Here is a 26,381-nt window from a genome sequence, read left to right as displayed (position 1 = left end):
AGGCCCATCAAACAAATCAACTTTTACCTCAAAGTTGATTTGATTGATTTATGATGAGCGCTGGGTCCCACGCTGTAGTGGGCGATGTCCACTTTGCCAAGCAAATACGACGTTGACATCAGCATCGCTGCTATAGTCATCGTATCGGTTGAATGGGGTGTATACTTCACGGACGTGCTTCTCGGTGACTGCTACTGCTAGTTGGCGATACAGACGAACATGGACCGCCTGCTTCCAAACTTCCAAAGTGGCCTTGGTAAGAATACCTGTGAGGCGAGAAGTGGGCCATGCTTTTCCGTTACTGTGAAAGAGCAGTCGCGTTTGTGTGCGTTCCTGGTGGCTTTCGATATACCCGACCTGCTCCCGTCGCAGCAAATTGGCCAGCTTTCGGATGTAAACAAGATACAAGTATAAAACACGGCCCAGCCTGACCGGCAGAAAGCGGACCACATAGAACTCGCGATTCGTCAGCCGCTTCGCTTTGTGATGGCGGATGACGTATACCATATAACATGCCCAGACGTATACCCCACAAGTCGTGCTTGGACCATTCTCACATTCAAGACTGAAGAGTTCGCGCACTCGCGGAGTCTGACCACATGCGGTGTGAAGACCACCGGCGAGCTGCTCCTCCATCTCGGCCACTCGTTTCAAGTATGATACGACGGCATGCCACTTCCAGGTGCCGCCCCTAGCAAGTCCATTCTTGCTCGAAGTGTAAGCTTGGACGAGTAGATCCAGGTATGCTGATTTAAGGCCATTCCCCGGGTGCTCCACGAAGCAGTAGCCGCTTTCTGAACTAGCCATGTCGTCTTTGATCTTTGAGAGGTCGACATCGGGTTTCATACCGAACATAAGACTATCACATAGTGCTTCCGCCCGTGAGATGAAGTATTCTGGGAGTTTACGAAATTCCCTCATTGTCAGCTTGAGAGTTCCGTCAGAGACTGCTTCGCCGTCACTGCTCCAGTGGAAGAGGGTCGATGGTGGCTCGGTGCGGGCGGCATTGCGGCCGAAATCTCGAAGGCTCACCAGCTCTGCGACTGGGGATTGCGAGCCTAAAACCATGTACTTTTCTCGAATTTTATTCAAGGTCTCGAGCTGCTCCGTCCGCGGCCGCTGCGGAATGCCGACAATGGGATATGGACGTAGCGGTAACGCACGCTCCAGAAGCAATATGCGCTGGATGTGGATGATTGCTGACAGTTGGGGGCAGTACTGCCGGGCGAGTAGGAACTTGCGACAGTCTCCAGAGAACCCAAGAACCCCACTGAAGTATACCAACAACGTAGAGCCCGGCTGTCCATCGATGAATGTCTCGGTGCATAGCGTGAGACATAGTTGGAATAGAAGCTCATGGAACTCGTCGAATGCTGGCTTGGCGGACTTGCCCTCCACTCTGATAAGGTCGCTGTCATATCCAGGATCATCATCATCGTAGTCATCCTCGTCGTCTTCGAGCTCCCAGTCCTCCACGTCGCCATCATCATCATCCCCGTCATCCTCCTCTTCATCTTGTCTATCACCGTGTATCCCTTCTCCATCCTGCAACACATCGCATGCGTCCCTGTTGGATCGATCATCGCTGATAGGAGCATCATCAAGTGTTTCTCCAATGCCACCATAGCAACTCTGACTTTCCATCCTAGGCCAGAGCCCCTTCGAAGTGTCAAATAGGTCCCAGACTCTATGGTTCCAGATCTGCTCTAGTTGAGCGGAGAGTGTCGAATTCAGCCTGATGTCTGCAATTTCTTGTCGAACATTGCTTGGCATTCGGTACGTCCGAAAGTGAAGGCCAAGAGTTTTTTCTCAATCTGCCTGTATCTGAGCTCGGTATTCCTCTCTGCCACGAGACCGAAGGGTATTTCCCGGGGGCTTTGGAGTCGTGAGCTGAGCAGCCAGCAGAGAAGGGTACGGCTGGTGTGGCGAACCGTATCCTCGCAACGATCTATGACCGAGTCCAATGCTCCCATAATACACGATATCTTCTGTTCGTCCTCGTGTGGGCTTGTAAAGTCGGCGTCGCCCTCAAGGGTTCCTTGACCCAAAATATAATCCGTCGTCAGGGATTGCCGGTTTGGTAGTCTGGTCAACGCCCGTAATATGTCTCGCCGAGCGTTTTGGTACATAGAGGGCCATTGAGTTCTCTCCAACCAGAGACTTGTAGCTGCAAAAGTTTCACTGCCTGAATCCTTGCTGGTTATACGTGGCTGATTCATGGCGTCCCGGTATCCCTCTTCTCGTTCCAATATCTGTCTCAGGTGGACGGACGCTTCTGGGGAAGACTTTGAATCGTCGCCTGCGGCTTTGAGGAAGCTGGCTTCGCTTGCGACTTCTTCTTCTTTCTCTGCCGACTGGTATTTTGACTGACTTCAAACCATCTGCTGCCCGCCCTGGAAGGGAAAAAGCGTTGGCATGTGATGTTTTCGATCCACGGCAATTCAGTGGGAGGTATTGGGCATCCCTTTGATGGTCGTCCTCTGCACCTTGGATTGACCCATTGATGGGCTTTGGCACAATGAGCTTGAATTTTCTGAACCTGACGTAAGATGAGGCCGCATGCTCGACACTTTAGTCCATCCGGCTTCGGTGCGCCGAGACAAGCAATGGGCTCGATTGTCGGTGGTGGATACTGCAGCTGATCCAGCTGAGACTGATTTCGTAACACATGGGGCAATTTTTGTATGTTTTCCACCAGCTTGCGCCGACTTTCCGGGTCTATGTCGTCATGTCGTGTTCGCAAGTGCGTGGCAACTTCATCTGCAACACACCCAAACTGGCACAACTGGCACACAAGGAGTTTGTATTCAAGAAGTAGAACGAACGGGTAGATGGCACTAGACGAGCCTCGTTCTATGATAAAACTCATCGTCGTGGCGCAGTGGTGATCGAAAAGTTGAAGTGCCACAGTTAAAAATTCCAACTTCTTTCGGATTGCGGTTCCTCCCCTTAAATGCTAATCACGACGAGCCCCAGGCGACGCGTACCAGCGTTCCTCGCGTATGACGCGCCTCAATTGGATGGCAAGGTTTATGGCCAATCATAAATTCAACTCTACCCCTTGCTTAAATGAACTCTACCCCTGGTAAATATCAACTCTACCCCCCCTGTTGACCTGTAGAGTGGTTTTCTAAAATTCAACTCTACCCCCCGGCATAAATCAACTCTACCCCCTGTGAAGTGGGGCAAAATAAATCAACTCTACTAAAGTTGATTTTGGTATGTAGCAGTAGGGCGCTAGGAATAAGAGCCGGCCAACCCAAACCAATGCTGCCAATCCAGACGTAGAACTATGCGCCGGGCTGTAGGCGAGAGGGTGCTGTTGTATACCCATGACTGCCGTAAAATAGATGATGACCGAAGACGACATATTTCCAGCTGGGTCTTGGTGCGTCCAAAACATCATTGAAAGTTGAAACAAGGCCTCGGATAATCGCAGCCAATGGCCGGACGGGAGACAAAAGTCGGATCCATCACCACCTGTCTTTTGATCTGTTTCTGCGTCCTCCTCCTCCTCCTCCTCCTCTTCTGACTCGGTGTTGTCATCAAACTCTCGGTCTGTGTCCGCGTCGGAATCTTCGTCGGCCTCCAAATCCTCCAAGTCGGAGTCATAGTAGGAGTCAGAATCAACGCCGCAGTCGTCGCGCCGCTCCTGGCATTCCTTGTCCCCGACTTCATGGTTTGCAACGACTAAGCCATTGTGGAACTCATCTCTTTCCAGCTGCAGTTGACCTACAAGATACAGTATGTACTGCATCATCTTCATTTCAGTTGATCCGAGACGTAGGTTGAATATTTCCCGGCGTTGTCGCGACGAGTATTGTAGAACACGAAAGACGAAACAGATGAATCTTTTCCATATCGCTAGGTATGCCTTGAAGCTTGGTATGATCCGAAACCCATGCGGCCAGAAGGTGTCTTTTGAGTACGTGTTAAGCCAGCAGCGAGACATGTATGGCGTTCGATCGACTGTAGCTCTTGCCCTGTCAAACATAAGGTCTAGGCCCTGGAGAATGATCCGCAGCTGAGCTTCGGTCTCGGCAGAGCTCCACAAGGGGGATCCCTGGTATCGACCAAGTAAATCACTCCCACCTCCCAGGAGCTTAGGTTGCCTAGCTGCGGCGGCAATGATGTCGAGCGGTCTGTTACGAAACAGCTCTGGCCAGCGCGTATGCTGTAGCCACGGAGTTGTCTCGCTCTGTTCAGCGGACTCAACATCATGATTGGTCTGGGTGCTTTGAAACGGCCTTTTCATTGTGATATGGGGAACCTCAAACCGCAACTTCCGGAAGTCTGTAGGTGAATGGAGTAACGATGGAAGTAGAACCTTCTAAGAGAGCAAGGTCGGCACTTTTTAACGGGTTAATGTCCAGTGGCCGCGAACCATGCGCGTCAACGCGTCTGGCCCGTTCAAGCATGTTAAATTTGACTTAAACTCTATGGTGTCCAAGTCGTCATGCCGCGGGATTCATAAGGGAAAGTCAGGGAGCCAACCAATCAAATGACCACGGCCCCACTTTGACTTGAAATTGGATCAGGAGTGTCGTATTGAGAGCTTTCCTTCAGGTAAAAGAGGATTATGGAGAATTTACAGGGATTCTTAGCCAATGAAAGCGCGAAGCGTCCACTTTCAGTGAAAGTGGGAGGATCAATAGGGATGTAGTAGATGCATCGTTGTGGTTGAATTTTGACAAAATAAAATGCCTCTGTCGACTACCCGCGCGAATTCCATCGAGTCCCCCAGGACTCAAGCCTGGGGGGAGCCCGATTCGCATGTCCTATATAGAGATAGAGCCGGAAAACCACTGAGAAAGGTAAAGAAAGTGGGGGAAAATGCGCAACGCGGATCTAAAATAACTTGAGTATAGGGAAATGGGTTAATTGAGACTTGGGCTTTTAATTGATTCAACTTGCATTTGATTTTATCCACTGGTAGATTTGTTGTGGAATTTTAACTGTCGTGTTGACCTTGGACTGAAATTTCACCATCTACGACCATCCCAACCCTGTCACTACTTACACCACTGATATCCTCACCAAATGGCCCAGAAATAAACAACCGCTCCTCCGAAACCCCTCTCTAGTTATTGCCTACGAGTCTCAGCCCCAGCACTGCTTGCCTACCAGCCTCAGCCTCCACACGCCTAAGCGCGACCGGACACACCTCCAAATCTCTCACAGCCTCCTCACTCGCCCCTATAGGCGCGGCCCTCAGCCTTTCAACCACCTGCTGATCCACCGCAGCCAGTCGCAAGAGATTCAGAAGGGAAGCCCCAGCTGGCAAATCCTCATTGCGAAGAGAAGCAAGGAGAGCGACGATCAATACACCAAAAAGGGCCGGGATTATCAAACAGTATGGCACGAGACGGAGTGGGTTGGCCAAAGAGTACGTTGCGGTGGGGTTGATCGTTGTTACTGGTATGTCCATGACGCTGTTGTTTCTGGACAGGAGGGAGAGCGTGATGTTCTTAAGCACGTCTTGGAGGATGGGGCCGGAGATGTTGAGGTGTGCTGTTCTTGGGGCAGAGGGCGTCCAGGCTGGTGAATATGGCGTGGGGGTGTATTTTGCGAGTGCGGACTGAAGCACCCTGGTGTTCAAGATGCAGGCGCGTTCTGTGCCTGGGATTTGGGTCAGTATGCTTTCTAAGATGTAGTTTGGTTGGCATACCGTAAGAACTGACGGCACCGCCCATGGTACTGACGAGGGCGTCAAGTAGGGCATATATATTATTGGCTCGGTACGCCCATCCTAACGTAACGCCAGACTTGAGAACAAAATCGTCTGGAAACGAGGTCCCGTTATCATCCTGCGTGAATATCAGCGCGCCGGGAACAAATCCTCGGATCGGCTCTAGCATTTCCGGGGCGTGGGTATGGACCTTCTGATTACCATTCTGGAATGATACATCAAAGGTATAGTTGGCGAACCAGGCACTGCAGCTCAGGCTCTGCAGTTGTTGGGTTTTATAGGTGCTGAATTCGTCGGCCCATTCAAATTCGAGCTTGAGCGTACTGTTTTTGGACACGTCCGCTTTGTTCAGAGCAGCGACATAGTTGACATGTTTGGGGTCGAAGTTGACAAAGGTTAACGTTGTTTTGGAAACGTTACCATATCTCTCGAGGGCGAGAGCAACAACGTCCGAGGAAACGTGATCTTCACATTGAAATGCCGGACCTGGCATTGTGACTGTGAAATTGCAGTCACTGCCGCCGCAGGGTGATGGGAAGTCGATATGGCGACCTTCAAGGACAACGGTCTCGACTAGCCTTTTCACATCATCCACTGCCCATCTGATTTAACGAGGTCAGACATATGATTCGACAAATGGGATGGGGGTTGCTTGCTTGCAGCCGTCTTTGTACTCAATTTGACACATCGAATTCACGACTATTCCCCAGAACGAGGTATTGTTTTCGCCTCGGAAATTGAAATCGTACCAACTGACGGGTGAGTTGGTGGTGGATTCATACGGCCTGTATTCGACGACCAATGCGGCTGGGATCCAGGTCATCAAGAATGGTAAGGTAATGATGGAGCAGACCGCCAAGGTAATGGTTGGGTTGCGCTTTATCAATCTGAGGTAGCGCAGAGAGCGAGGGAGCGAAGGCAGTGACGCCACTACCTCGAGCTCCTGGAATGTGAGTGAGTTTTTTTGCATGACTCTCCCTTTTAATACCCCTAGCATCGTCCGTAAATAGAGGGCCGCGAGACCTTGAATGGCCAACACGAATGCGCTTGAAATAGTTGTCACCCATTGCTGGGTTATAGAGTCTCCCTCTCGCTTGTTGTCGAGGTACGATAAGAAAACAACGTGACTCATGGCTAGCAGCGTCACTATGACTATGCTCGGGATTGTGGTCAGATAAACTATTCCAAGTTGGCAGTTGAATTTCTCACTTAGAATGAAGAACGGTATGATAATCCCCTGCCTCTGCAGCTTTTTGGATATTGTTACCCATCTTCCTTGCTTGGTTGGCGGGGCTTGTTGGCCTTGGCCAGAATTGGAGTTGGCCGTCGTATTGGAAGGCATAGAAATCAGTGTGTATATGGATAAGGATGTGTTTAAAAGAAGGATAAATTGTCATTCCTATTTCAAGAAAATCGTGGCCTTATATCGGGGCCATTCCTCTTCGCTCTACCCCATGCCACCCAGTGACATATGCCTTGTTTGTGACGGGATGGAACAATGTGGCTGAGACTAGCTGACGTATACTGTGTCGACAAATCAATATCCGTTCTCTGGCCCACCACAAACGTTTCAGCCAGCTGGGCAAGGGTTAAAACTGCCGGCACACTATACTCCAATGGGAGACCTGTCACATGCGAGCCCATGCGGCGGTCCATCTCGGACACGTGGTAAGGCATTGCAGCATGGAGAATTAACATGTGGCCCCCCTGCCACCCCGCATGCTAAAACCGTCTAGTGTTGCCGAGAGCGAAGCTTCTATTGCTCCATGCATGTGATTCACCACTGTATACGCACTGGTGTCTAATACTTGCAAGCATAGTAAGCTGGACGCTTGTCCAGACTAGAGCGGCAATTTCAGGGTGCGATGAGACGAGCGTGCCAACAACGGTAGAAAATTCTCGAACAGAATGAAGGACGGAATGCAGCCGGCTAGCGATGCTGCCACCCTCTCTGAATCGATTGCAGTCGTCCAGCTCAGCGGTAAAGGTCATGACTGCACCCGCATCAGGGGTAGCTTTGATATGTCGCAATCTTGTACGTTCATCGTTCGTCAGCACGCTCTCAAAAGCTTGAATCGCATCTTCGAGGAATTTTCCGGATTTTTCAGGGCCTATCTCTTTCGGTGTCGTAACCCTTCACTAGGGTCAAAAGGGAATAATTATCCAATTGCAATAAGACAAGCGGATAATACAGAGCCAACTTGTATTCTTACTCACTATAACTTGCTTCAGAAGGTCAGTAGCCAGTTAGGTCAGCTTATTCCTAAGGCTATACCGCAAGAGAGGTAGACTAGCTACAGAAGAGGAACAATCTTTCATGCCTCTATCTCTAGTGAAGCTTCGTAACCTTCTTGTACGTGGGGTCAAGTGGGTCAAGGTACGGAATGAAGGGTTACGACACCCAAGGAGATAGGTGACCTCGCGGACGAAGCCGAGGCAACTAAAGCCATGGCAAGTATCAAGCTAGGCCTGAGCAAGAAGCGCAGAGTTGAGGCAATCCACTAATGCGGGGTAGGTCAGTTAAATAGTGCCGTTGTCCGACAATCGCAGAGGCGCAGTTCACAGCCCCCAGTTCTGTGGCGAACTAAGCTTTTAGGTGGTGTGAGGCATTGAATGAAATAACCTCGCCTCGACCAAACTATCCTCGCTGCATCTGCTCTGTCTGCAATCACTTTTGGGTTGCGTTACAGTACCGTATTACCTCACGAAATTTAGGAAAGCCGGTGGGTCCTGGGCCCCACGTAGCTGCAGCCCTCACTCTCACACCAAACTACTATGGGTTAGTGAGGCTTCGAGGCTCTTCCCCGCAATATCAAAGCAGCTCTTCTGAATCATGAGTGGTTGTGAGGCATTTTTTTCATCGACGAATTGAACACTGATTTCTCAACGGATTTTGAAGCTATCGCCATGAGACTTTGTGTTCAGGATGCCCTTATCAGAAAGACCTGTCAACGTTCCGGCCAGACCTCCCGCGGCCTGCACGCCTAAGAAATCAAGGTCCAAAGTCAAGGCAGCCAAATCGAAGCCCTACACTCCCCCCAAGCCAATTGTACGCAAAGAAGAACGGCATACTAAGGAGAGAATGGAGGATGTTATTCTTTTCCTTGAGAACCATTGGATTCACGATCCTGACCATTGGAAGTCAGTCAATGGATACCGCAAACCTCTACAGTGGGAAGCAGCAAAGTACTTCCTTGTTAATGAGAAGACTGTGAGCTATTGGTGGAGGAATCGAGTCTCGATTCTTGGTCCCCGAGAAAGAAGGTATTCCCCTCACTGGCCGAAGCTTGAAGACGCATTATTTGGTCAGTTCTTGACTGCCAGAAAGGAAAAGAAAATAGTCACAACTGGGTGGTTTAAGAGGACGGCAAAGTCAATCTGGAATGACCAGAATCCGTCTACTAAGGGTATCTTTACCTTCTCGAATGGTTGGTGGTCAGGCTTTAAACGTCGCCACAATATCGTTAGACGAAGAATCACGAAGCAGTCTACCCGGCGACCTGAAGAGTACAGAGAGGTCACGAATTCATTCCTTCGTTACATCCGCCGCGTATCTCAGAGGAATAAAAGACCGTCATTTCTCGACCCCCAGCCAGCCAAATTAAATATAAATTACATTCTCGACTCCCCCATTCGTCGCTTTGAGAAGAAATTCACTTTAAATGTCGATGAGACCCCTATTCCATTCGAATACCTCGATGGTCATACGTACGAATTACGCGGCGCCCGTACCGTTGACGGGCACAGTGACCGAAGCGGGTGGGGAAAGCGACAGGCCACCCTTGTGCTGTACATCTTCGCTGACGGCGTCACCCGACTGAAGCCTAAGATCATCTTCCACGGCGCTGCTCCTCCTAGAGGAAGGATTCATGAAGAAGAGGGTTATCTTTACTCTCCAGACGTCACTGTCGCCTTCAATGAGACTGCATACAATAACGAGGAACTTTTTCTCGACTGGATACAGCAGGAGTTGCCGACAGCGATAGAGGAAAAGAAGGACTTTCTTCTGGTTATGGATGTCGCCACATTTCATAAGACGAAGCCTGTGACAACTGAATTGAAGTCGAAGAATGTCACTAGGGCCCTGATTCCTCCTGGATGCACCAGCCTCGTCCAACCACTAGATACAGCTATCAACAGAGTCATCAAAGACTACCTACGTGAAGAGACAGAGTTATATATCGAAAATCGAGAAAAGGAAGGGGAAAAGGAGTGGACTCCTAGGGATAAGAGAGTCATGACGACTTGGGTAGTTGCCCGTGCCGTTGAGCGACTATCCCAGCGACCAGAATTAGTCGAGAAGGCATTCTTGAACTGTGGAATAAGTATCAGGGCTGACGGCAGTCAGGATCATCTGATCAGGATAAAAGATATATCTTCTGATGAGATTGACTTCACTGGGTGGGAAGTTGCTGAAGATGTAGTCATCAAGCAAGAAGAACTAGTTGACCAGCTATTTGACGAGGAAGAGCTGGTCCTAGGCACTGATGGAGACTTCGACCTCAACGGCGCTTCCACTGGACTGATGTATCTAAAGAAGGTTGAACTTATTACTATGGCAAAGGCACAGGGGGTCTCGTACAGCGGCAACAAGAAGGACATCGTTGACCGGCTAGTTCGAAAGGTTACCCGAGGAAGAACAGCCGAGAGCTGTATTTGGGTGGCAGATGACTCCCCTGTCAGGTAGATCAGAAGTACCTTATCCCTTAAACCGGTCCTCAGCGTCTTCCTCGATCTAGAAGAAACCCTCGCCTTCCTGCCACTTGCGTTGCACACCTAGACTGAAGTCGTGCTTCTGCCCCCTCTTGCCTTTCCTCTTGACCTTGCAAAAACACAGCTTTCCTTGCCTCAAGACATCGTCAACGGACTGCCTACTTCTTTCCCTGACCTAACTGTAATGAGAGCCTTCTTTTCCTAGCGAAATGCCGGTATTTTGACCTGAGGAAGAGGGGAGTCGGTACTCGAGGCGGTAGGTCTGTCTGACCTCGAAGCAATCGGCGGTCTCGAAGTCACGTGTGACATCTATTTCAACCGGTTAGCTATGCCCAGAATACCCTCTCTTTTGCACACACACACACACAGATGATATCAATGAAGCCACACACCGGCGATGGGGCTATCCTGATGGTCAGATCACGAGAAAAGGCCGGTTTTGGCGGAATCGAGGAAGAGGGGAAGAAGAGCTGACGTTGTGTTCCAATCCTCATACTAACTGTATGAGGAATAGAACGTGCAGGAAGGCAGGGATCCTACGACCCACCGGCTTTCCTAAATTTCGTGAGGTAATACGGTATGCTTCATGTGTAATCAAGCACCAATTAGAAACTTGGAAATTCAGGCCTACCCCTTGTACAATTCAACTCTACCCCCTGGTCAGTGACTTTGGGAAATTCAAGTCTACCTCCGGTCGAAAATCAAGTCTACCCCCTGTAGTGCGGGGTAAAATAAATCAATTGTTAAGTCCGAAGGACTTCTATTACGACGATAACTTCTTACCACGACAACTTGAATTGAAAAAGCTCCACTCGACGTGGATTGGTCAGATGCGTCTCCACTCAACATGGACTGGTGTTATGGCGGGTGCACGGTCTTTGCTGTCGGCCTGCCAACGAACGCGTGTCGCCAACGCGCAGTCCTTCCTCATTCTCATTCTTCCTCATCAAAACGTCCCTCCAATCCAACATCCTCATGGCTGATTCTATCCCATTACCGAAGGTTTGCAGGAATTGCAAGCAGATGAAACCGGCAGATCAATTCATTTCGAAGACGAAGTCCTCCATAACATGTGGAAGACTTACGGCTAACTGTCTCGACTGCAGGAATCGGCAAGCCTCACTCGCCTCTAAGCGTACTGCGGAACAAGCTGAGTTATCCCCAATACGTCGAGAAGGACTGCCGTTGATAGACTTGCAACTATGCACACCAATTCACTCACAAGGGTCTATTTTGCTGGGGACACCAATTGCGACGTCAACACGAGCAGGCGCGCCGGTGACTTCCCAACCAGGTTCCTTGATTGCCTCTCAAGAAGGCGTACGACTTGGAACGCCGATCGAATCTCCGATGTCGAGCCCTTCTATTTGGCCAAGACCAGCCCGGGAAAGACACTCCCGCCCACCTGTGCAGCTGCAGCAGTCGGCTATTGAACGCCCGGGCATGGAACCTCGAGATTTCGAGCTCCCAGATCCTAATTGGACGCGTGATCTGTCGCATTGCCCGTTGTCTGACAGAGATAAGGAGCTATTGGAGAAGTTCTGGACGGAGCTGGAAAACGACCGGATGGAAAACTGCGTCCGCTGTCAGGAGACATGGTTCGACATGGGCTTGAAAGACGGCGTTTGCAAGCGTTGCATAGCCAAGGATAAGAACAAACAGGAGGATGAGCCTCTGTTTTTTTCGGCCGAAAATCAGTTGGATTTTGGCTCGATCCCCGCATTCCTCCCTCAGTTGACAAGAATAGAAGAGATGCTAATCGCTCGAGTTCATGTGTTCGTGAACGTCATGCAGGTCCGGGGCCAGCAATACAAGTATCGTGGCCATATCGTGCACTTTCTCCGCGATGTTGGCAAGGTGTATCGCCAACTTCCTCTTCTACCTTCTGAATTAGATGTTATCCTGCTACGCCCCCCGAATGCAAGCGAGCATGCCCACCTTGACCGCCAATTCAGACGCCAGTTCCGCGTACGCCGTCGCTGTCTACAGGCGTGGCTGGATTTCCTGCGTCATAGCCACCCTGGTTACCGAGATATTACCGTCTGCCAGAAGCGGATATCAGTGCTACCCGAAGACGGTGATGTGCTTGATGAGGTTGCTGCTGTAGATGTTACTGATCCTGTTTCAACTGATTTGGGTGTCACGGAGAATGACGATGTTGAGCCGGATGAGGTTGACCAGTCTGCAGTGCCAGATCTGCTACCAGAGGATACCGAGATGGAAGCACTACATTCGCACATTCTCGGCGAAGAGCGCGATGAACCGATCCCTGTACGACCGTCAACACAACATCAGCTTGAAATGCCAGATATTCGGAGGACGCCGGTAAATGAGTTTAACCGATCACAAGCGCTCCTATCCCTGGCCTTTCCCACACTATTCCCTCGTGGTCAAGCCGATTTCGTCGAGCCGAGGTTGCGGCCCATCAAGTATGCAGACTACATACAGCATGCCCTACGATGGCACGATGGCAGATTTGCCCGCCATCCCACTTTCCGGTTTGTGGTTTTCAACACGCTTATGCGAGCACAGGCGCGGGCCAAAAGCAGCTATTTCGTCAAGCAACACCAGCAAAGGCAGGGTCCAATAACGCGGGATGATCTACTGAGGGCTTTCCAGGACGCTGAATCGGCAGAAGCGCAGCAGTTGCTCAATTCGATCAACCGCCAGACAGCGCAGCTTCGCGGGACACGGCCTTATTGGTACCGAAAGCGTCGAGAGCTTGAATCTTATGCCTACAACCTCGACTGTCCTGGAGCCTTTATTACTTTCACCCCGGCAGACTTACATTGGAGGAGCCTCTATCAGCATCTGCCCCAGTTCCGAGACTGGCAAGAGTTGCCCGAGCAACAACGAATGGGCATGTCCAGCAAGCTTCTTAGGGACAATCCACATATTGCAGCTTGGCACTTCTACAGGCGGTTTGGTCTATTCAGGGATATTGTTCTGAAGCGGAAATTCAACGTGACTGATTATTGGAACAGGTATGAATGGCAGGGCCGCGGAAGTAGCCATTGCCATGGCCTATTCTGGATGGACGGTGCGCCCAGTGTTGACCTGGGGAACGAGCATACACGTAAGGAGTTTGTCCGTATCTGGGGGTCCCATGTGACAGCTCTCAATCCCGAGCCAGCTCGAGTGCAGCAGCAAGGAGAAGGCAACCCCCTGGCCATAAATCCCTTGCGGTATCCCCTGACGTTCCAATGGCTCTCGCAGGTTTTGAACCGTTGCCAACGCCACCATTGCAGTGAGACATACTGCCTACGGAAGAAGAAAGATTCAGGGGAAATCTCTTGCCGCTTTTTCTTTCCACGGGATACGAGAGATACGGCCGACGTTGTTCGGCGACAGGGACAGTCTTACTTTTCCTTCGAGGCGGCCAGGAACGACAGCCTGATGAATCACTACAACCGGTGCCTCAGTCTTGGCTGGTTAGCCAACATTGATATATCCCCCTGCACCAGCCTTCAGGCTGTGATCAATTATGCAGCCAAGTATTGCAGTAAGATGGAGAAGCGGACCGACAGCTATGCCAGCCTCGGGCGGCAAATCTTGCCCCACGTCTCGCACCATAACCCTCTTCTATCTTTTGCCTCGCGTCTAATGAACAAATTGCTTGCGGAGAGGGATTTCTCGGGGCAAGAGATCTGTCACATCTTGCTCAACTGCGAGTTGCAGGAGGGCACTCGTGTTGTCAGAGCTGTTGATTGCCGTCCATACGAGCAGCAGGGACGGTCTCTCCGCCTCCAGGGTGATCATGACGACGGTGAGGTCGTTGGGATATATGACAAGTATCTTTCTCGCCCTATCCTTCATGAAGAACTCACCTATCTTGACTTTCTAGCCAACTGGAATACAAGCAAGAGGGACGGGACAAAGTGGACACGTTGGGGTCGTCAAGCCAAGCCTCGTGTTCTATACTACTTCCCGCGGTATAACTCTAGCCGTCAGCATGACCAATACGGTGATTTTTGCCGCGTCAAGCTGATGCTGGCCCATCCACATCGCGATCCCAACCAACTACGCAAGATCAACGGCGTTGAGTACGCCTCTTACGCATCTGCCGCCGAATTCTGCTACGGAAACCACCAACACCCTGACGATTACTACGGCACACCTGACGCGGAGGAACGCCGGCCGGATCCGGATGAGTTCGAGCAAGAATATCACGAACCTGACCTTGTGGAGGAGGACTGGCTCGAGCTTGCCCGCCAGCTCCCCGACTGCCCACCAAGCCAGGAGGCAATAGATCTTCTTGGCAGACGGGATATCGACATCCAATACGATTGGACACCCCACATCGGCCGCTATGATGACCCAGCAATCATTCAAGGCGACTATTGGCGCCGTCAGATTGAGCAACATCGTCTCGATATGGATGTTGAAGACCTGCTTTTAGAGGTCCGCGATACGCTCAACCCAGAGCAGCGGATAGTATACGATACCTTTATTGGACACTTCCAAAGCGGCAGCGAAGAGCAGATTCTGCTCCAAGTTGACGGTGGTGGCGGGACAGGCAAGTCCTACATGATCAAGGTTCTGTCTTCGCATCTTCAGAGGCTCGCTGGTGGGCGGCCCAGTCCGATCTGGAGAGCTGCACCCACGGGTGTTGCAAGCAACCAGATCATGGGGACGACCCTACACTCTCTCCTCCGGCTACCTGTTGATAGGGCTTTTGCAGAGCTATCGCCAGCAGGTGCTAATGCTATCCAGAAGAAGCTGCGGGACGTTCGGTATCTCGTGATCGATGAAAAGAGTACCATGCACAACCACTCTTTCGCCATACCCACTCTTTCGCCAGGCAAAAAAAAAAAGCACCACCAAAACTCGTCAACTTCACTTACACCAAAGTTGGCCAAAGTAAATAGCTACCTAAAAGAAGTTGGCTCTATTGATTATAGAAATGAGTGGAGGTAATTGTTTTGCCTCTGTAAGGTTATGTGGGGCACGCGACATATGCAGGCTATGCTATTGAAATATTGTTAGTCTGACCACCAAGCCGCTCACCGCTCCTTGTCGTGTTTTTTGGCCTTTGTCTTTGACGACGACAGAAAAATGCCTACCTCGCGGCCTAGATGGGAATATACAGAGGACGACATGGCTGACGCCATATTGGATATTACCGATAATGGCTTTTCACCTCCTCAGGCGGCTCAGAGACGGGGAGTGCCGCGAAGGACTCTAATCGACAGACTCAACGGCCGCGGGGCGGTGAAAGAGCAGATTCACCCTCGCCGACGTCTGTCCAAGAATCAGGAGGACAGGTTGGCTTTCTGGATCCTACGCCAGGAATCTCTGGGCTATGCTCCGTCCCACAGTCAGATCCGCGCCTGCGTCATGGGCTTGCTGAGACAGCAGGGCGAACATCCCGAATTAGGACGCAACTGGGTGACCAGATTTATCAACCGCCGCGCAGATTTGAAGACTAAGATGGGTAGACGCCAAGAAGCCAAAAGGTTCGACTCTTTCACGCCCAAGGCGGTTCACTGGTACTTTGATATCAGGGAGGGCCAGTATGGCTGGATCAAGCCTGAAAACACCGTCAACGTTGACGAAGGAGGCATTATGACTGGTTTCGGCAAGCATCCATCCTTGTATTTTGCTAACTCTCAGATTCCGGCCGACTAACCCTTTTATTCAGGCCTGGATGGCCTGGTTGTTGGAAGTGCGGACCCAAAGCGGAAGGCATTTCTCAAGGGACCACAGACTCGAAACTGGACGTCATTTATCGAGGCCGTCACTGCTGACGGCCGCGCCTTGACCCCTGGTATAATCTTCAAGGGGAAGGAACTCCAGAAACAGTGGTTTCTTGACGAATTCAAGAAGATAGCAGACTGGTATTACATAACTTCGCCTAACGGGTGGACCGACGACCACATTGGCGTTGAATGGCTTGAAAGAGTCTATCTGCCCCAGACAATGCCGGCCGACGACTCTGATGCGCGTCTGGTCATACTAGATGGCCATGGGAGTCATGAAACGGTACGTCCACCCTTTTCCTTGGCTCAAGGTCACTACTAAATACCGGGGAGGATGAATGGATGGCCACGTGCTTTTTAAACAACGTTTATTGTTGTTATCTGCCAGCACACTGCTCTCATGGGCTCCAGCCTTTGGACAATGGAGTATTCAATGCCTCCAAGGCCGCATATCGACAAGAGCTGGAAAAGTTCGCTTCATTGACTGATTCCACCCCGATGGACAAGGTCAATTTCATCAGGGCCTACGCCAAGGCTCGTCAAGTTGGAATGACTGAGAAGAACATACTCTCCGGCTGGAGGGTTACTGGAAATTGGCCCATCTCACGTGCCAAAGCGCTTCGGCATCCAGAAATCCAACAAGATAGGTCAAATGGTAGCCCAAGAGTGACCCCCGAACCTGCGCCGTATCTTGACTCGGACGATACGCCCAAGACGAGCCGTCAAATTCGTGATCTTGGGCTGAACAAATCACCAAAGACACGAAGACGGTACAGCGTAATAGCCAGGGGTTTTGAGGCTCAACAGCAGACGGTAGCGGCGCATACTATGAGGATTGCTAGTCTGGAGGAGGAATTGGCTCGCCTGAAGAGAGGGAAGAAGAGGAAGGCGGTGCCGAATCCTAACAAACGTTTTATGACTCTTGGTGAGACTCTAGCTGGTGGAGAAGCCATAGCCGAAGAAGAGACCCAAAACATGCCTGTTGTGGTGGAATCTGTCTGTTCAGGCGAGGAGGAGTCAGAATCGGAGGCTGGCTCGGTCATCGAAGTCAGAGAAGAAACCATGTCCCATCAACCAACCACGCGATCAGGAAGGGTTATCAAAAAACTCAGGATTTGATGTAGGAATTTTATTATTATTTATGAGATTAAAGATTTTACACACATCCCTCATTTTGGTCAAGTTCTGTGTAAGTAAAGTTGATGAGTTTTGGTGGTGCTTTTTTTTTTTTTGCGTGGCGAAAGAGTGGGTATGGCGAAAGAGTGGTTGTGCATGGTATGTTGGGTCTGCGCCAGCTTTCGTGGGTTGACAAACGCCTCCGCCAAGTCTTTCCCGACAGAGCAGCTGACTTGTTTGGTGGCATGAACATCATCCTCGTTGGTGACTTCTTCCAGCTGCCGCCGGTTGCGAACAAGCCTCTCTACTTTGATGGGCCACTCAAGGACCTGCATGAGATCTCTGGCCAGATAGCGTATAGGGCATTCAGCCACACCGTCTTCTTGAAGAAGATCGAGCGGCAGCAGGGCGATGACCAGACTGGTTTTCGTCTGGCGCTTGAAGAACTGCGGGGTCTGAAGTTATCCGTCGAATCATGGAGACTTCTGAGCCAGCGCGTGCAGGTCAAGCTAAGCCAGTGCGAGGTAGATAAGTTCGATGCTGCTCTCCGGATCTATAGCAAGAAAGCTCGTGTCAATGAGTACAACTACAAGCACCTCGTCCATCTGAAGCAGCCAGCAATCCAGGTCATGGCCGAGAACATCGGTAATGGTGCTGATAAGGCAACATCTGAACAGGCTGGCAACCTGGTTGGCCAGTTTCCGGTATGTATCGGTGCTCGTCTCATGCTGACCCAGAACATCTGGCAGCCAGCCGGTCTGGTTAACGGGGCACAGGGGACAGTATATGATATCGGTTGGGCCCCCGGCGCTGATACACTTCGTGACCCGCCGTGTGTCATTATGATGGTGATGGATAAGTATACTGGGCCACCTTATCTAACCACCGATGACAGGCGTGAGGTAGTACCCATACTCCCCGTCAGGCGAGACTTCTTTCTTGGGACATCTGCGTGTACACGAAAACAGTTTCCACTTACAGTGTCGTATGCCATCACGGTTCACAAGTCACAGAGCATCACGGTGGACAAGATGGTGACGGATCTGTCTGAACGGGACTTTCAGACAGGGCTTAGCTATGTTGCAGTGTCGAGGGTCAAGACGCTGGAGGGGTTAATGATCGATGCCCCATTTGAACGGGCATCTCTCTGCTATGAGAAGCTACCTGATGGCAAGAATAGTTCCACGAGGCTAATACGCCTGAGGCTATATAAGTCCTAACCGATTAGTAGGTGTTTTGATGAAGGTCCGCGACCAGGACCGGCGGAGGCAACAGCAACTTGATCAGCCCCTTTTCCATCCTCTTTCTTCTTAAAATCTTAACGATATCCAGAGTTAGCAACATTAGCAATACAGCATGAAATTTCATCCCAGGCAATCCTCCACAACATAGAGATACATCCTTCGGACTTTATTACGCCCTCCCCACCTCCGGTGAGGGTGTCACCATATTTTAATAATTTAAGTCTTAATAAATATTTTTATTATCCCTTTAAAATTTAAGTTTTCCTTATATAAAAGATACCTTATTTTCTTAGTAAGTCCCTTATATCTAGAAGTCACTTATTTCCTGAATCAACGCGCCCTTTCCCTAATCAACGACCCCCCCGTCCTAGACCTTCGGCACGCACAGCATGACGAGGGCTAGCACGGGGGGCCGGACTACAGGCCCCCACAAGTAGGCCGTTCCCCTCTATCGATTGCGGAGGCTGTTCACCTCTGGTCACGACCGCGTCAGTTGACGAGATGGATGACTTGGCGCGATTCAACGAACTATCTGCCTCTGAAGGGCCAACTAAAAGGCCCGCTTCATATGGCTCGATGCCTTGTGAGGGTGTAGTCGGCAAAGCTTCTGTCTGTGCAGAAACATAGATTTAGAATCTGATGTTGCCGTGCGCTGCTTGCTTCCGAAGCCGTCTTCGAGCGCGCTTGGCGACGACGTCTTGCTTAGCCTTGTCCTTCGGCGTGTCGTATTTTCGAGGCCGCCCACGTGTCTTAGGTGTTCTCGGCATTGTGGATGGACTAGATCGTGATAGGTAGGATATGTTTTTGTATGGATGAGTATCAGGAAATGAGATTCCCCTGAACTAACCGTTAAATCCTGATTAGGTTAGTAAACTGACCGCGAAAATCGAAAAGCGTTAGCGTGTGACCGCTAAATTCTGGCTGGACAGTGCAAGATACACCAAGAGCCAAATTGGCTAGCCTGCTGACCGCGAAATTCGAAATGCCAATTTTAGCTAACCCGATGGCTTTGACTAGCGCCTCCAACACGGGGTATAGAATCTTCTAGTGGTCTTCGATCGCGATTTCCTTGTGGATTCCTATATATATTAGGATTGCAAGCCATATATACACCTCCGCTGCTGTGGTCGGCTGCCAAGCTTGAAGCCGCGACCTCTCTTTTAACTCATGGTTCCGGCTATCAATAACGCCCCTTTCCAGCAAGCTATTAACCCAGCTATTGGTGTAATTTGCCCAGCTTTGCACTAGTGATAGAGGTACAAAGTGTTGGAAGAGATATAGCGGCTCTTGGGGCAGCTGGTTGACCTTAAGTTCTCGCCTTTCCACATTGAAAGGTTGAAAATTGAAGCCTCGGGTTTCAGAGGGTGGGAAAACAGGCCGCCGGGTGCTATCGCACTCATGTTCGCGGCGGCTGTTATCTTCATTGATGAAGCTACGGTCATCATAGGCATTGAGTGCCTCTGCGGGGATTGATTGAGAGCTCATGGATGACTTTCGAATGATTTATGATGATTTTGGGGAATTGATCCAGGCACCGCCGGCGGTGTGATTATCCGCACGTGACCTGGGCACCGCCAGCGGTGTAATTATAATCCGTTATGTAAGCATGATAGTTACGCGGCCTTTGAAAAGGGGTAACATACTGCAAATTGGCCCACCAATTCAACGAGCAACAGCTTCTGCAGTATCAATTTAACTTGTCGCGCCTTCACCCTGCTCCAATGAACCCAATTGAGGTCCCCCGTCGCTTCCCTGATGATGCCCTTCCCCCTGAAGGCCAATACAACTCACAGGAGGAACTACGCACAGCAATCAACGCTTGGGCAGCGCCACGGGGTTATGCCTTTACGATTGCAAGATCTAGGAAGACTCCCAATGGTAGAAGAGTAGTTATCTTCAACTGTGACCGTGGACCAGGGGTCTCTCCTCCCCCCTCAGCCCCAAAGGCCCCGGGGAAACAGCATCGGCAAACTACAACACGTCGCACAGGATGCACCTTCTCTGTGATAGCAAAGGAAAGCCTGTGTCAGACTATATGGAGTCTGAAGCATCGGCCCGGGGCTAGATTTGATCAACACAATCACGAACCAAGCATCGACCCAGTAGCACATCCAACGCATCGTCATCTATCAGGCCCAGAGGTATCAACAGTCCGACAACTCTCTAGTGCCGGCATTGGGGCAAAGGAGATTAGATCCTACTTACTGATGACCTCAAACACACTTGCTACACAAAGGGATATCTACAATTACATTGCAGAGGGCAAACGAGCGCTTGCCAAAGGTCAAAGCAACATACATGCCCTTACTGATCAGCTCGAGAGCGAGGGCTTCTGGAATCAAATTCGCCTTGACGAGAGTGGCAGAGTTACGGCGGTGTTATTTGCACATCCGAAGTCGCTGGGATACCTCAAATCATATCCCGAAGTGCTTGTATTGGACTGTACATACAAGATCAACAAGTACTGCATGCCTCTGCTCGATATAGTTGGTGTTGATGCTTGTCAACGGTCCTTCTGTATTGCATTTGCGTTCCTCGGCGGCGAGGAAGAGGATGACTACACCTGGGCTCTTGAACGGTTACGGTATATGTATGAGCTCCATGGAGCAGCCCTCCCATCTGTGATACTCACAGATCGCTGCCTTGCTTGTATGAATGCTGTTTCCTCTTGCTTCCCTCAGTCAACCTCGATGTTATGCTTGTGGCATATCAACATGGCAGTTCTGGCCCATTGTAGGCCCGCATTTGTTGGGGATAAAGGCAACCCTCGAGGGGAGGAAGCGTGGGCTGAGTTCTACAGCTCTTGGCATGAGATTGTAGCCTCGACGACTGAGGCAATCTACAACGAGAGGCTTGAGAAGTTCAAGAGGCGCTATACCCCTGACCATATCAACGAGGTGGGCTACATCATGGAGACCTGGCTAGATCTCTACAAGGAGAGGTTTGTCAAGGCGTGGGTTAACCAATACCTTCACTTTGAGCAATATGTTACGTCACGGTGCGAGGGGATTCATCGGCTTCTCAAATCCCACCTGAAAAACTCGCAATCTGACCTCTTTGAGGCCTGGAGGATCATCAAGCTTGTTCTGTCAAACCAGCTTGCCGAGCTCGAGGCGAACCAAGCCCAGCAGCACATCAACACACCTCGTATACTATCTGGGGTGTTGTATAGCAACATCCGTGGTTGGATATCACATCAAGCCCTGCGGATGGTTGAGGCTCAACGGCAACGACTGCTGGAGGAATATCCTCCATGTACAGGGCTTTTCACTAGGACTCTTGGTCTGCCCTGTGCACATATCCTTCAGCCTTTGCTAGTGCAAAATCAGCCCCTTCAACTGCATCATTTCCACTCACATTGGCATCTCCAACGCTCAGGAACCCCCCGGCTTATTCTTGAGCCTCACAAGAAGTTTGATCGTCTAGCTGCTAGTTCAACGCTGTCACCAACAAGCACACAACGTGAGCCGTGTGTATCTGAACGTGTTGAGAAAGCACTACAGCCAAAGGCAGCGCCGAAGTGTTCGAGCTGTCATCAGCTAGGCCATAACATGAGGTCTAAAGCATGCCCTTTACGTTACCAATATCTATTGGAGGCTCCTACTCAAACCACTACGACAACGCATACAACAACACATACAACTACTCGCTCTATAACTCGATCGCTATCCCCATCATCCCCATCGGGATCCTCTATAGTATCGGAGATCATAGCCTGTACAACAACACACACAACAACTCATGTGGTATCTCCTCCAGCGGCCGGACCAGCAAATGCGGTGCCTGCATTACGGGCCGATGACCCCCGTGCCATCTTCCAACGATACAAAGAAGCACGAGAGGCCTGGGTTGCTACATTTCCTCGGGGATCTCAGAAGACCAATCAACAATACCGGAAGGCTATGGGGCTACCTACACGTTATAGTAAAGAAGACTATGAGTGGTGTATTAACTACAAGCAAATGGGGAGGTATTGCAGGGGGGAATCCGGCATCAGAGACTGGACTAGGGAGGAGATGATGAGTTATCTTGATTGGGATAAAGCTGAGAATGAGCGGGTTGAACAGAATGTAGGGAAAGAGATGGCAGAGCAGCCTTTCTCAGGGCGGCGAGGAATGCAGGATATCTGGGATGCTGCCGGGAGAGATGTTATACTACAGGGTGGAGGGGCTTAGTTTTTGAGTGTTGTTTGGGGTGAAGTTAGCCATTTTGATGGTATTTTTCAATGCGTTGATACAAGAACGAAGAGCTTTCTACAAGAGAGAGGCCTCTGCTTTATATACTACGATGTGTAAAGTGATTCACTTGCATCGTGATAGCTGTGGTGTTCGGATGATGCGAGTGTACGCATTGTGTAATCTCCACGGCCCTGAGCGGGCTTGTATGTTGTAAATAGACTATGTACTTTATATTGAATAGCTGCATATATAGCGATTTGCTGTATCTCCCCAATTATGTGAATAGATGCCCTTTCTTTAGATGGGAGAGGGACATCGCAACTATCATGCTTACATAACAGATTATAATTACACCGCTGGCGGTGCCCAGGTCACGTGCGGATAATCACACCGCCGGCGGTGCCTGGATCAATTCCCATGATTTTGGTGGTGATGATTAATGATGCATCGCGAGGTTCCCCTCATGTACTAGTCATGTGACAGGGGTGGTGTGGGGCTGGGTACTTTTGGGAGGCTTAACACATTCGAAGGGATACTTATTGAGGTCTTCAGCCCAGAGGAGGACGATCAATCCCCAGAAATGGTCTGATATCTCGGCCCGGGATTCGGGCATTCTGCGCAGAACAACAGCAATCATGCATCAAGTGGCACTATTGAAGGCTGAGGTCCAAGACCTTCGACAGGCCAATGAGAGTCTTAGCAAGCGGCGCGGAGCAAAACGGTCCCGATTACAGAATAAAGGGAAGATGACTATAGAGGAAGGAAGAGATGCAATTGATCAATTGGATGTTAATGCGCAGCTGCAGGCCGAATCGTCGGCGAGAAGTGGTCGAGAGCAGGGGGCACAATCGAGGGAACAAAGCTGTAGAATTTGCAGAAGGCCCGGTCATAATGCAAGGACCTGTCAAGGGGCTATTGAGCTATCTGAGGAAGAAGAAAGCGATTAGTTTCAATTGATGAGATGCTTGGTTGTGTTTTTATCTTGGGTCTTATTCTAAGGGTTGGGAAAAGTGCGGCGCATACTTGGATGCGGCGCATACTTATCATGTACGTTACCGTCTAGTAGATGAACAACGGATCCCAATCACCTGCGGACAGCCCCTCCGCCACTTCCCCTTCCATAACACCCTGGATATACGAATCCCCAACCAGCACATACTTCCTTTCCTCCTTTCGCCGCAGCACAAACGGGACAGTAACACCACCCAATATGGATACCTGGTCGCCTACCTCGCTGCAGGCGGGCACAAGCCCAATATAGCCATCCTCCGTGACAGCAAAACGACGGTCCCGGTAAGCCGCCAACGTCTGAGTCTTGAACATACCCGCAGGATGGGTGAAGCTGGTCGCAAGACGCGGATGGTCCGAGGATATATCTTCGACCACTACGGCGAGAGCCTCGGACGGCTTCTCAATCGGGATGCTGGTGATGGTCGCGTTGGCTCCTTTGTAATCGTCGCCGGCGAGGAGCGTCAGAGCAAAGGCAGTTTCGACGTCCTCGTACCGGCTTAGTTTCCCCGTGGACATGGCTGCGTGGAACACTCGCACGGCATCGTTATGCCATCGCAGCCACCGGAGATCTGCAAGTCTCAGCGCGGCGGTGTTGACGTTCCGCGCGGTTAGGGGCTCGTTTGCTGGTTGCGTGCTCTGCACAGAGCTCCCTCCATCGTTGTCGTCGGTCTTCAGCTCGGCCTCTGTCCTGCTGAGACTGGTGATGGTTCCCAAACTGTGTCCCAGCTGCGTGATGAAACACTCGGCTGTTCCATACTCGCCGAGCGGGTACATGACAGGGAGCATGCCCTTGGAGGCGTTGAAGGGCTTCTCGCGGAGGATGGCAAAAACGGCGAGACTCGACGTGCCATGCGTCAACCAGTCCGGTACCCACGACGGCAGCGGCGCCGGACGTTCTGGGGTTCCTTGCTGAGGGCTTCGTCTGCGGGAAAGACCTGCGAAGGAGAGCAACGCGGCGCGGTCCGAGAATCTGCAGTTCCGGAGAACGTACTTTGCGAAGTGGTAGAAGAGCGTCTCGACCGGCCAGGTGTAATCCGGCTCGAACTTCTCCTTGGTCAACGTCGGCACCAACATGCCCAGCAAACCAACCACTTTGTCCCTTGGGTTCGAGACCTGGCAGTCTCGCGTCCGCCAGAGAAGCTTCATCGGCGCCAGACCCCCGGCTTGAAACTCCAGCCTGATACGCATGATGCGGTCGAGGTTGAGGTTGCCTATCAACTGGTGGCCAGCCAAACCCGAGATGCCTCCATGACGTCCCTGAAGCGCCATCAAGTGCAGCATCTCTATCAAGCCATTCCAATCAAAGCCAAAACGCCCGTAGCGGCAATGAATCTCCTTTGCGAGGACGACTTCCTGGATCGTCCATGTTCTCCTCAGCCATGGCGACGTGAAGATGACACCAAAGTTGTGCCAGGAGACGTGGTTGACCGGGGGTAGGCCGACCCGCTCCCGAAGCCCCTCGTCGGCCAGATCTTCGGCCCTATCGTGGAGCATTTTTCTGACGATCCGAACGCGGTACATCAGATCGTACCCGAGGTACCACTCCTTCTGGACGTCGCCAAAGTCGACGAAGACGGTAGCTGCGCCGCGGTAGATATCGCCCATGAGCACAAGCTGCTTGTTCAGCTCGTCCTTGTCCTTCTGGTTGATGCAGATAGCGTCTACCCAAAGAAACTCGGGCTTCTGGACCCAGTCGCTCCTGTGACGCTTCAAGGACGCAAAGAGGGAAGCGTTGATGAGTAGCTTTTTGCTATCGCATACAATGGCCTGGTCGAAAACGGGATCCCCCCAATGATACGAAAGAGCGCCGAAACTGAGACGGTTCGCGTCATGGATGTTGATGGTGACCAGGTCCACAACGACAAGATCCGATCTGAAGACAGCTTCATGGAGCCGCAGAACACGGATCTCGCCCGACGCAGAGTCAATAGGCGTATACCGAAAGTCCTCCAAGGGGATCGGCGTCGGGTTTTCCTGCACAAGAGGCAAGTTGTAGGTAGGCCTGTCCTGGACGGTGGCTCGATACTCCATGTCGCCAACCTGCAGCGGCTGGAAGGTGATAGGGCCGGTGCCGTCGCAGCTCCCATCGCAGTGCTCATGGAGATCGCATGTGATGGTAGATACGGATATGGCCGCCATCTGGGATGCGAAGTTGGCTGCCGTGCGCATCAACTCGGGATTGAGCTGCTGTTCTTGTCCCGCGGGTGCAACCTCGTTCGCGGCTGGAGCAGCCTCTTGGTCCATGGCGCCTGGCGAGGGAATATCATAAAAGTCTGTGAGAACGGGCGCCGATCGGTTGGTATGCGGTGATACACAAAGTTCGGGCGCTTCGGGATGTTCGAGAATTGTGATGTGTGACTCTGACTCCCAACAACGTTGCGGTTGATCGTAAGAATCTTTGAAGGGGCTGAGAACTAGGCCTCCCATGCCCGAGCTGAACATGAAGACGGGTTTCAGAACTCGCAGGGTCAGGTGCAGCGCTCAGCCTCCAATCACGTCCCAGTTCAAGACACCAAGCCAAACACCAATTCGGGGTCGACGTGCTAAAGTGCCTTACTAGGGGATCCTTATAATATAAGTAGAAGATACTTTTCTATAATATAAGGTCCCTTAGGATATATACTTAGTCCTTAAAGAATAAAAGCCTATCTTCCCTTATAATCTATATAATAGGGTTTTCCCCTTCTTTCCTCTGGGCTTTATAATATCTTCTTATAGTTTCCCTAGAGTC

The 26,381-nt window shown here is 51.0% G+C and overlaps 6 protein-coding genes across 6 annotated transcripts; 3 read left to right on the top strand and 3 right to left on the bottom strand.

The window, feature by feature from the left end:
* Window positions 1–48: 48 nt before the first annotated feature.
* Window positions 49–4,255, bottom strand: MRS44_018702 (uncharacterized protein; the record flags this gene model as incomplete). The annotated part of the gene is made up of 3 exons (XM_065616170.1): window positions 49–1,706; window positions 1,781–2,347; window positions 3,292–4,255. 3 exons carry the CDS (start codon window positions 4,253–4,255, stop codon window positions 49–51), a joined length of 3,189 nt encoding a protein of 1,062 aa, XP_065472242.1.
* Window positions 4,256–5,080: 825 nt separating this feature from the next.
* On the bottom strand, window positions 5,081–6,182 carry MRS44_018701 (uncharacterized protein; the record flags this gene model as incomplete). The annotated part of the gene is made up of 2 exons (XM_065616169.1): window positions 5,081–5,619; window positions 5,669–6,182. 2 exons carry the CDS (start codon window positions 6,180–6,182, stop codon window positions 5,081–5,083), a joined length of 1,053 nt encoding a protein of 350 aa, XP_065472241.1.
* Window positions 6,183–8,615: 2,433 nt separating this feature from the next.
* On the top strand, window positions 8,616–10,376 carry MRS44_018700 (uncharacterized protein; the record flags this gene model as incomplete). The annotated part of the gene is made up of 1 exon (XM_065616168.1): window positions 8,616–10,376. One exon carries the CDS (start codon window positions 8,616–8,618, stop codon window positions 10,374–10,376), a length of 1,761 nt encoding a protein of 586 aa, XP_065472240.1.
* Window positions 10,377–11,752: 1,376 nt separating this feature from the next.
* MRS44_018699 (uncharacterized protein) lies at window positions 11,753–18,437 on the top strand (the record flags this gene model as incomplete). Its single annotated transcript, XM_065616167.1, has 6 exons — window positions 11,753–15,262; window positions 15,389–15,974; window positions 16,044–16,384; window positions 16,513–17,196; window positions 17,255–17,290; window positions 17,397–18,437. The coding sequence occupies 6 exons, from the start codon at window positions 11,753–11,755 to the stop codon at window positions 18,435–18,437; spliced, it is 6,198 nt and encodes a 2,065-aa protein (XP_065472239.1).
* Window positions 18,438–20,182: 1,745 nt separating this feature from the next.
* Window positions 20,183–22,263, top strand: MRS44_018698 (uncharacterized protein; the record flags this gene model as incomplete). The annotated part of the gene is made up of 2 exons (XM_065616166.1): window positions 20,183–21,930; window positions 22,026–22,263. 2 exons carry the CDS (start codon window positions 20,183–20,185, stop codon window positions 22,261–22,263), a joined length of 1,986 nt encoding a protein of 661 aa, XP_065472238.1.
* Window positions 22,264–23,698: 1,435 nt separating this feature from the next.
* MRS44_018697 (uncharacterized protein) lies at window positions 23,699–26,092 on the bottom strand (the record flags this gene model as incomplete). Its single annotated transcript, XM_065616165.1, has 1 exon — window positions 23,699–26,092. The coding sequence occupies one exon, from the start codon at window positions 26,090–26,092 to the stop codon at window positions 23,699–23,701; it is 2,394 nt and encodes a 797-aa protein (XP_065472237.1).
* Window positions 26,093–26,381: the final 289 nt, after the last annotated feature.

Source organism: Fusarium solani, assembly GCF_023522795.1.
Source record: "Fusarium solani strain SB1 chromosome Unknown bctg00000016, whole genome shotgun sequence".
Lineage (NCBI taxonomy): Eukaryota > Fungi > Ascomycota > Sordariomycetes > Hypocreales > Nectriaceae > Fusarium > Fusarium solani.
This window is presented reverse-complemented; position numbering and strand designations above follow the sequence as displayed.